General features: G+C 44.4%; 1 protein-coding gene across 4 annotated transcripts in view; it reads left to right on the top strand.

Moving 5' to 3' along the window:
- Positions 1-1,064: 1,064 nt before the first annotated feature.
- SPAST (spastin) overlaps positions 1,065-10,344 on the top strand; it is a 93,331-nt gene continuing 84,051 nt past the window's right edge. For 2 of the 4 annotated variants that reach the window (XM_020972365.2, XM_020972363.2), the window contains exon 1: positions 1,075-1,837. In XM_020972365.2, the coding sequence (XP_020828024.1) occupies positions 1,420-1,837 (418 nt within the window). In that variant the 5' untranslated portion in view covers positions 1,075-1,419. Of the gene's footprint in view, positions 1,838-10,344 lie in introns of all 4 variants that reach the window. The other 2 variants (XM_020972367.2, XM_020972366.2) reach the window with 2 other exon arrangements.

Here is a 10,344-nt window from a genome sequence, read left to right as displayed (position 1 = left end):
GCTGCATTCTCAGTCTCTCGCAGGATCCTTTAAGAATCCTTGCCCGCTGAAAAGCATAATGATAAACTTTGCTACCTTGAGTTAAAGAATGCTTGAGGCTGTGAATTCATTCCAGACGACCCATCCTGTAGTCGGGTCTTTGAGGGGTCACAACCTCTAAACCTCTTATACTGCAACAGTTCCCAGCACCTCTAGGAACAAATATAAATCCTGACACCTGTAATACTTTGGACAAGATAGTCCACCGCTGTCTGTCCCCCCCACCAGGAACTCTCACAATCCTCTTGGGTCTCCTACTTTGCCTGGCTTTTTTTCCATCAAGGACCAAAGTCCCACCTTCTACAAGAAGTCTTTTCCAGCCCTCTTTTATCTTAATACCTTCCCTCAGACTATTCCCAAGTTTTTGTCTAGTTTGTACATATTTTTTGCGTGTTATCTTTGTCATTGCATTGTAAGCTCCTTGAGAGGAAGGACTTTTTTTTTTTTGGTGAGACAATTGGGGTTAAGTCACTTGCCCATGGTCACACAGCTAGTGTCAAATGTCTGAGGCTGGACTTCAACTCATGTCTTCCTGACTCCAGGGCTAGTGTTCTATCCACTGTTCCACCTAGCTGCCCCAGGACTATTTTTTTTAAACCCTTCTTTGTATCCCCAGTGCTTAACCTAGTGCCTGACACACAGTAGGTACTTAATAAATGCTAGTTCGTTGACTGACTCTGAACAAATCACTCTTTGAACCTATTTACTTATTGGCAAAATGGGGATAATAAGGATGTGGTGAGGCTCAAATTAGATAATGGAAAGCACTTTACAAATCTCAAAGCGCTCACAAATGCTAGTTGTCATTTAGTCAAAAAAGTATCAATCAACAAACAAAGATAATTTGGAGTTCAGGCTGGCCCCAAAGGGCTGCAAAGCAGCCTGGGAGTTTCAAGTTTATAGAAGGCGGAGCCTGGGGGGGTGGGCGGGGCTGAAAGAAAGGCTGCACAAACGCACCGCTGGAGCTTCTGTCAACAAAGACCGAGGCGCGCCCGTGAACGACGGCGGCTGAGAACGCGTGGAGCGTGAGCGTGTCCGCCTTGCAGAGGCGGCCTATGAACAGAAAGCGAGGGGACAGGACGTGCGCGTGACCGCCCTACTGCATGAGCCTGTGGCCGAGAGGGCGGGGCTGGACAGGGACGGAGCCCCGACACCTAGACCAGCTGGGGAGGGCCCCTGACAAGGGGAGGTGACGCTCCTGACCTAGGGAAGGGGCGGGGCGGGGCGTGGAGGCAGCGCGAGCTCGGGGGACTCGCTGTCCCCTCCAGCCAGCCTCGCTGCGTGCCCTCCTTCTTCTCCTCCTTCTGCCGCCAGCACCGGCTCCGCCGCCGCTCGGTCGCCGTCGGCGGGTTATGGCGGCGGCGGCAGCGGGGGCCGTGAATGAATTCTCCGGGCGGCAGAGGGAAGAAGAAAGGCTCCGGCAGCGCCGCGCCCGCTGGGCCCCCGCCCCCCTGCGCGGGCCCCGCCCCTCCCGCGGCCGCCGGCCCATCCCCGCATAAGCGGAACCTGTGCTACTTCTCGTACCCGCTGCTGGCCACCTTCGCGCTGCTCCGCTTCGTCGCCTTCCACCTGGGGCTCCTCTTCGTGTGGCTCTGCCAGCGCTTCTCCCGCGCCCTCATGGCCGCCAAGAGGAGCACCCGGGCGGCGGCCACAGCGGCCACCGGGCCGGGGGCGGCGGCTTCGGCCCCGGCCCCGCCACCCGTGCCGGCGGGCGGGGAGGCCGAGCGGGTCCGCGCCTTCCACAAGCAGGCCTTCGAGTACATCTCCTTCGCCCTGCGCATAGACGAGGACGAGAAAGGTAACGGAGGTGGGTGGGAGGGCGGTCGGGACTCTCAGCAGCAGCCCCTTGTTAGGGGGGTCCCCAAGGCGCCTGGGATTGGCCGCCCTGTCCCCCCGCCCGGCTCTCCGTGAGCACTCGTCGCCAGTCACTCCTCCGTGGGGCGCGTCTGCCTCCGTTTGTTGCAGGACTCGCCCCATCTTAAGCATCCCCCGGCCCCTGGGGAGCCCGAGAGCGCCCCTGTCACCAGCCGCCGTCCTTCCCCCCCCCCCCGAGTGACAAGCAGCTAGCTGCATGACAGCTTTCGCCAGGCAGGCGATGGCCGCGCCGACTGCCCTGCGGTGACCGCCCCGAGACAGCGTCAGCCGGGCCGCGCTTAGTGGCCTCCAGCTCGGCCAGGTTTCCGAGAGGGTCTGCTGCTCTAAAGGAGCTCGTGGACCGCGATGGGTGATTGCGGCTGGTTTTAAATAAAAGCAGATATTGTCATAGGGAAGAAGAAAATTGAACCGGGGGTCTTATGAAAGAAAAGGTGTTTTTATTGCTGTATTTGCATTAGCTTAACAAAAGCTGTTTCCCGGCCTTTTTTTTAAAAAGGTAAAATGACAGATGTAATTTCAACTTTTGACATTTGTATATGGGAAAATTAAGTCGATTTTCGTAGCATTACTTTTACTCCCGATTTTATTAACTTCATTTTACCAAACTCTCCCCAAAGAAACTTGGGAAATGTTTGAATGGCCTGCATATACTGTCATATAAATTTTGGGAAGAGCCTAAATCTTTTGATATCATATTGTTTGCTTTCTCAGTGGAGAAGGGCTAGTAGAGCGAGACACTTGAGCATTCAAATTTTTTAAAAATGTTAAATAATTATTTAGAAAAAAACCTGGGGGCAGCTAGGTAGCGCAGTGGATAGAGCTCCAGCCTTGGAGTCAGGAGGACCTGAGTTCAAATGCGGCCTCAGACACTTGACACTAGCTGCTATGATCCTGGACAGGTCACTTAACCCCAATTGCCTCACCAAAAAAAAAAAAAAAAAAAGAAATGAAAAAAATGAAAAAAAACAAGAAGGAAAAAACCTAAACCAAAACGTAACGGGGACTGCCTTAATGTAAAGTGTAAGTTTTAATTAGAAATAATAGAAATATTTTTGGAATTACAGAACCTCTCATAATGGTCTTCATTGTGTTTTGTTTGCTCATTTCACCCCCAGTTTTACTTGCATTCTAGATTACTAAGCAAAGAGTAGATTACAGTTTTCTCAGTGACTTTTTGTCACTGTATTACTGTTCTCCTCTTTTCAAACACATAGGAGGAGAAAGGTGCAGTAATTGTGAAGACCAAAAACACTGTGGCTAGGAATCAGTCTATCAAAAAGCATTTGCCCTGTTCCAGGTACTGTGCAAAGTGCTGGAGACACAAGAAGAGTCTTTGCCTTCGAAGGACTTACCTTAAATTGGGAAGACAATATGTGATTATAAAAGTGTATAAGTTAACTTTTGGGGGATAAACAGCTAACAGCTGGGGTGAGCAGGGAAAATTTGATGGGGATAGCTGTTGAACTGAACTTTGAATGAAAGGAGGGAACTCAGAGGTGAGGGTAAGGTATGCATAGGGGATAACAGCATGTGAAAAGGCTGGGAGAGAGATAGAAAATAGGATATCTTATGTGAGGAACTACAGTAGTGGCCAGTTTTTTGACATTCCTGCTGTACTTGAAGGGGAGTAATGCATACTCAAGTTGAAAATCACTTGGAACCTGCTGGTAAAAGGCTTTAAATGCCAAAGAAAGAACTTTGTATTTAATCATAGAGGTAATTGGGAATAGGGCAGAGGGAGCGCAAGAATGACATGGTCCAATCTGGGAGAAGAGGCTTCCACCACCAAAGAGTTGGATATTCTAGTTTCTCTACCCTTCTGTTAAGTCCTGGGATAGGAAGGGAGGAATCTTAAAAAGAAAAAGATTGAAGTAGTCTGTCACATTTTTCATAGTCCTATGAAGTAGATAGTTCCAAATACTATTCCTGTTTTACAGATAAACTGAAGTGAAGTGCAGGGAGGTGAAGTAACCTGCCCCAGGGGAGGAGTCAGGACTTGAACCCTGATCTCCTGACTTGGTTCAGGACTCTTTCCATTATATCACACTGACAAACACTGCTCTATTGTAATGAGGCATCTATCACTTACAACAGTTGCTCTAAGCCACAAGGTGTCTAAAAATAAATGTTTCTTCTCTGAGACTGAGGATTTGGAAATAGGAGGGAGTTTGTCAACTACTGTAATTTGGGAGGGAAAGGGAAGAAGACAAGAAGGGAATGCCAAGTAATGTTATTTAACACTGAAATTGATTCAGGACCAGGTGAGAAAAGAATCTAGTTATACTAATAATAGCCCACCTTTGGATAGGCTTTCATGGTTGGTGAAGTGCTTTCTCACAACAGATCTTTGAAGTGTAATTAGTCCAAGTAGTACTATCTTAAATTTTATAGATGAGGAAGTAGTGTTAGATGAAGTGATTTATCCACAGTTGTACAGTTGGTTTAGTGTTGGACCTAGTATTTAATCTTGGCCTTTTGATTCCCAAACCCATTCCTCTTCTCACTATATCATGATGTCCAAATAAAAATAATGAAGTCAGAAGATAGCTTATACTTTATTGTGGATTTTAGTGATCTCATTGGTGTGAATACTCCCCCCAGTGGTACAAAATGAAACTTTTTTGTGCCTTCTCATCCCTGTATGATTCTTTTGTGTGACCTTCCATAAAGGATTTCTGCCCAGCATTCTAAAGGTCTTTTCTAGGTCTTTTGGTACCTTAAAATTAATTTTAATTCATGAAGTATCATAACACTTTTTTTGAGTTCTATCAGGATTCTTTCAAAAAAATGAGTGAATGAAAATTAATATCTTTTATCATTGTCTTACTGTGTAACTGACCCTTTTTTTAGTCTTATATTTCCTTCTCTTTTTAAATTGGCAGTACATGATGGTGTAATTATATCCAACCTTGTTTTCTCTCTACACTTAGAGGCAGCTTGTGGCACAGTGGTTACAGAAGTGGTATTGGAATCAGAAAGATTTGAGTTCAAATTCAGACTCACACACTTCTAAGCTGTGTGACTCTGGGCATGTCACTTAACCTCTGCCTCAGTTTCTTCACCGGTAAAATGGGGCAATAATAGCACATATCTTGTAGGATTATTGTGAGGATAAAATGAGATAACGTTTGTAAAAAAGTGCTTAGCATTGCTCCTGGCATATTGTGTACTCTATATAAATGCTTAAAGTAATCAACTACGCCTTTTGCCATCATTCTTTGGGTTACCTATTGTATTCTAATGAAATTGTCATATTCTGTAGATTGGCTGTGGGGGGTAGTAAAAAGAGTACTGTACTTGGAGTCAGGAAGATTTTTTTTTCCCCTGGGTAGATTATTAAACTGGTATTTCTTTATTGGTTCTCTTTTTCCATCTGGGGTTTCAGGGTTTTCTTCAGTCAAGCACAATGTTTTATCTGCAGAGAGAAGTACCTGGGTAACCTCATTACCTATAGGGAATTTCTTTTCCTTTTGGAGTTTATGTAGGATTTCTTCCATAAAAGTAGTAAACTTTTTTGATGAGGATATGTCCCTCTTAAATTCTTTGCCAAATATAGATAATCAGAAGATTGATGAACACAGGTTAATTCTGTGGTTGTATAGTTTAAGGAATCTTGTACTGTCTTGTGTGGAAAATATCTTTTTTGGAGGTGATTCTTTAAGCCTGTTTTATTCTATTAAGCCTATTTTATAATCAACTAATTATAAACAAGCTCATATTTTATATACTTCCCATTCATTTGTGTGACTGAGAAGATATGATCTGCTATAAGGAATTATCCACTAATACCTCCTTGTTTTCTTCTCATATTTCTGTCAGTGATGTCCTTGATATGTTTGAGGATCATTTTCATAAAGGTTTTATAAAGAAGAAAAAGTAGGCAAATGGATTAGCTGCTGCTGATATTTTTTGGCCACTGTTTTGTTGTTTTTTTTTTTTGGATGATCTTTACCCTTCTTCAAATATTACCTTATTTGAGAGCTTAAAAATCTATCCAGGCAACAAGCATTTATTAAGCATTTATTTTGTGTCAAGTACTGTGCTAAGTGCTGGGGATATATATATATATATAGGCAGTCCTGCTCTAATGCAACATAGGAGTTCCCAAAAAGCACCTCAGTATGTAAAAAAACCTCACAGAGCTCATGGGGAAAATGGAGTTAGAGGCACACTGTTCAAAAACTTTGTTGGTGATGCATTAAAAAAAAAGATAGGAACCTAATTTTAAAAAATAATAGCACATTATTATACATGTCAAATGGTTAAGAAATCCATAAATACTACAGTAAATAATGTCTGTGTCCATGATTTCAGGGTACTGCTCTAGGCTACACAAGCAAATTGGGCAGGTCATCACTGCAGTTATGGGCTTGGGCCCAAGGTGGAATGATATGTGCCGGACCTTCTCCAATCACAGCTCCTACCGCACAAGAAGACGTATACAGTAATTGTTGCACTTTACCTTGACGAAGACCTAAAGTTTGCTTGTGGAAGTAGGCATTGGAAGGGTTGCAGCTTTTGAATTATTTGTGAAGTAGTGCCATTTTCTGCATTTTTGCTGTTTCTAGTGGAAGAAATCATGCAGAAACAAACTTGAAATTCTTGCTATGTTCAAAATATTCCCTAAAATATCAATCACATTGGAAACGTTTCTCATTTTGATAACACAGGTTATAGCAGAATTGACTCTATAGGCAAAAAGACAGTCCCTGCCCTACATTCTAAAGTGAGCTGAAAGTAGAGGTGAGGAATAGGACTCACATAGGGGCAAGGTAAAAAAGTAGTCAGTGAGTCAGAAACAGAACTAAGAGAGGAATGAAGGATGTCTGGCCTCAACCTTTCCCAAAAATGGAGCTTCTAAGAGCAGCTTCTAGAAGCATTAACATGACTTTCTGTCTTGTGTTTTCTGTCTTCTTTTGGGATCAGTGTGTTCACTGAGGGAAGGTACCAGGTTAGGTGTTTTCCATCTGTCACAAAGGACTTCCCCTGCCCCAAAGCAGTGACTTCCATCAGTGCCAACACAAGGCAACTTCCTCTTCCTGCTGCCATCCTGGATCTCCTAAATGGGATGTGGAGGATGTCTGGTGCAAAGAGTAGCAACCTACCCTTTGACTTCAGGCCTTCCAATTCCTTCTGTGCCTGCCCTTTGAGGGAAAAGGAAAAGGAAAGTTGATTGAGAACCAGACTTCTTTCTCCTGATTTGCAGGTTCTACCTACATCTCCTGCTGTACTCTTTTCCTGCCTAATCTTCACTTTCTGGAGGGAAGAGGACCAGTGAAGCAGAGCTTCTCATCTGACCATCGTGTCCTTCCTTTATCATTCTGCTCTTGCCTGCAGCCTGACTGCCAGCCTCCTTTTGAAGAGTGTTGCTCTCATCTCAATGATGAACATTCTCACACCTGGTCATACCCTTCACATCCCATTGGTTCTGAACCCCTGTAAATCATCATCCAAACCTGACTCTATAGTCCCTTGTCACCTTGTTCCTTATTTCCATCCCCCCCTCAATTTTCCCACCTCAGTTTCATCCTAACCCTACCCAACCCTTCCACTGTGCCTGCTGGTATGATTGCTCTATAGGTAACACATTTCTCTTCATCCTAAATCTTTTCCTCTCTCACACTTTCTGTCTACTAGATATTATTGAAACCTAGCTCCCCTCAGATGACACAGCCTCCTGGGCCACCCTTTCTAGTATTTGCTTCACTTTCTCTCATTCCTCTCAGCTCACTGGTTGAGGCAAGGAAGTTGGAATATTCCTTGCTCTGTATTGCCACTTTCAGATTCTCTTCCTACCTCCATCATTCAGTAACCCCTCTTGCTTTGAGATTCATGCTGTTTCTATCTGCCACCCAATTAAAATCCTGATAGCTGTTAACTTCCTCAGGTTACTTCCTTTCCTTTCTCAAAGAGTTTGGCATATGGCTCACAATTTTTCTTTCCACTCCAAATCCTGCCCTCATAGTAGGAGACTTTAGCATACATATTGACTCTCCTTCAAGCTCTCTAACCCTGCAGTTCCTCAACCTACTCACTTCCCATGAGCAGCTTCTCCACCTCATATCAACCACACACAAAGATCCTTGATCTTGCCATCATTCACAGATGTACCATTTCCAGGTTCACTAATTTCAAAATCCCCTTATCCAACCATAATCTATTGGCTTCTCACTCCTTCCTTTGCTTTCCCTTGCAAAAAACCCTACTCTTCATCCATACCATGATGACTTCTAATCCTTTGATCCCTCAATTCTCTCCTAAGCCATCTCCCCTGCAGTAGCCACTTTCTCCTCTTCCCAGTCTTAACTCATTGGTGAACCAATTCAGCTCCATACTGTCCCCTTCTTTTGAGTCCCTACATCTACTTTATCATATCACCAATCATGCCCTGCCAAGCCTCAGCCTTGGATCACTCCCACCCTACCATTCACTGCCTTCACTCCTATACATTTACTGCTGAACAAAGGAGAAGAAAATCATTAACTGTTCTGACTGGGTCCACTATAAATTTATGTAACCTAGCCTCAACTGGGCCCTGACTTCTGCTAAGCAATTCTACCATACTCCCTTAATAACTCACTATTCTACTCTTCACAGTGGCTCTTCCAAACCTTTTCATCTAGCTCCTATGGCTTCCCCACCCTCTCAGCTGTGATCTGAGCCTCATGTTTTACAGAAAAAATTGAGACCGTTTACCGTGACCTCCCTCTTTTCCTGGCTTCCTCATCTTCTATCACTCAGATGTCTTCCTCGACTATTTCTTCCCTCACCCCTGTCTCACATGATGAGTGGCCTTACTCCTTACCAAGGCTTAGCCCCTCTACCTGTTCAAATGATCCCATTCTATCTTGTTTTCTCAAATAGATTGCTTCCTCTGTCATCTCTACTCAGTCACTTATTTTCAGTTTCTCCCTGTTCACTGGCGTATTTCCTGCTGTCTGTAAACATGCCCACATCTCCTCCATCTTGAAGAAACCCTCACTTGACTCTTCGATCCTTGTTGTCTCTATCTCTTCTGTCCTCTGTGGCTAAACTCAAAAAGGCTACCTACAATGGACTGTCTACAATACCAGCTTTTTCTCCTCTTACTGTCTTCTTAACCCCTTACAATCTGGTTTCTGACCTTATTCTACCAAAACTGCTCTCTCCAAAGTTTACTGTTATCTGCAAGTTGCCAAATCCAATGGCCTTTCACTGCACTCATTCTCCTATACCCTTCCACAACCTTTGACATTGTTGTTTATTCTCTCCTCTTTGATATTCTCTCTAGATTTTTAGGATACTGCTCTCCTGGTTCTCCCCTACTACCTATCTGATCTGTCTCCTTTGCTGGATCCTCTTCCTGGTCACACTCTCTGCCTGTAGGTGTCCACTAGGATCCTGGGCCCTCTCCTCTTCTTCCTCTATACTGCTTTAGTTGGTGATCTCATCGGCTCCCATGAATTTAATTACCATCTCTATGTTGATGATTCTCAATTCTACCTATCTTACCCCAGCCTCTCTGCTGACCTCCTATCTCATATCTCCAACTGCTTTTCAGACATCTCAAAATGGATATGCAGTGGACACCTTAATCAAATATGGCCAAAACAACTCCTCATCTTTCCCTCTAAGTCCTACCCTATTCCTACCTTCCCTGTTATTGTAAAGCACAACACCATCCTCCCAGTTCCTCAGACTTGACTCCTCACTATCTCTTCTCCCTGCCCCACCTCCACCTCCATTTAGTCTGTTGCCAAAGCCTGGTGATTTCTCCTCTGCAGCATTCTCTTTCCTCTGACACTGCCGCCACTCTAGCGCACCTTGTTGCCTGTAATAGCCTGCTGGTGGGTTGGCCTGCCTCAAGTCTCTCCCTACTCCAATCCATTCTCCATTCAGCCACTAAAATGATTTTCCTGAAGTGTGGGTCAGACCATGTCACTCCCCTATTCAATAAACTCCATTGGCTCCCTGTTATGTCCAGGATGTACAAATGCCAAAGCATTTTGCATTCAAAGCTCTTCATAACTTAGCCCCCTTCTACCTTTCCAATCTTGTTACATCTTATTCCCTGACATGTACTCTTCAGTCTAGTGACACTGGCCTCCAGATTGTTTCAGGAACAGGAAGCTCCATCTCTCAGCTATAGGCATTTTCTCTGGCCATTCACCCATGCCTGGAACACTCTCCCTCCTCTGTTACAACTACTGAGCTTCCTGGCTTCCTTTAAGTTCCAACTAAAATCCCACTTTCTGCAGGAAGCGTTTCCTAACCCCCTCATAATCCCAATGCCTTCCCTCTGTTATTTCCTATTTATTCTGTATATAACTTGCTTTGTATATATTTGCATGTTGTCTTCCACTGTAGATTGTAAACTTGAGAGCAAAGACCATTTTTTGCCTCCTTTTGTAATTCTTGTGCTTAGCACAATGCTGGACTTATAGGTGCTTA

This window comes from Phascolarctos cinereus, unplaced genomic scaffold (genome assembly GCF_003287225.1).
Source record: "Phascolarctos cinereus isolate Bilbo 61053 unplaced genomic scaffold, phaCin_HiC Scaffold_2;HRSCAF=192, whole genome shotgun sequence".
NCBI classification, from domain to species: Eukaryota; Metazoa; Chordata; class Mammalia; order Diprotodontia; family Phascolarctidae; genus Phascolarctos; species Phascolarctos cinereus.
The sequence above is the reverse complement of the archived record's forward strand: the minus strand, read 5'-3'. Positions and strand labels throughout refer to the sequence as shown.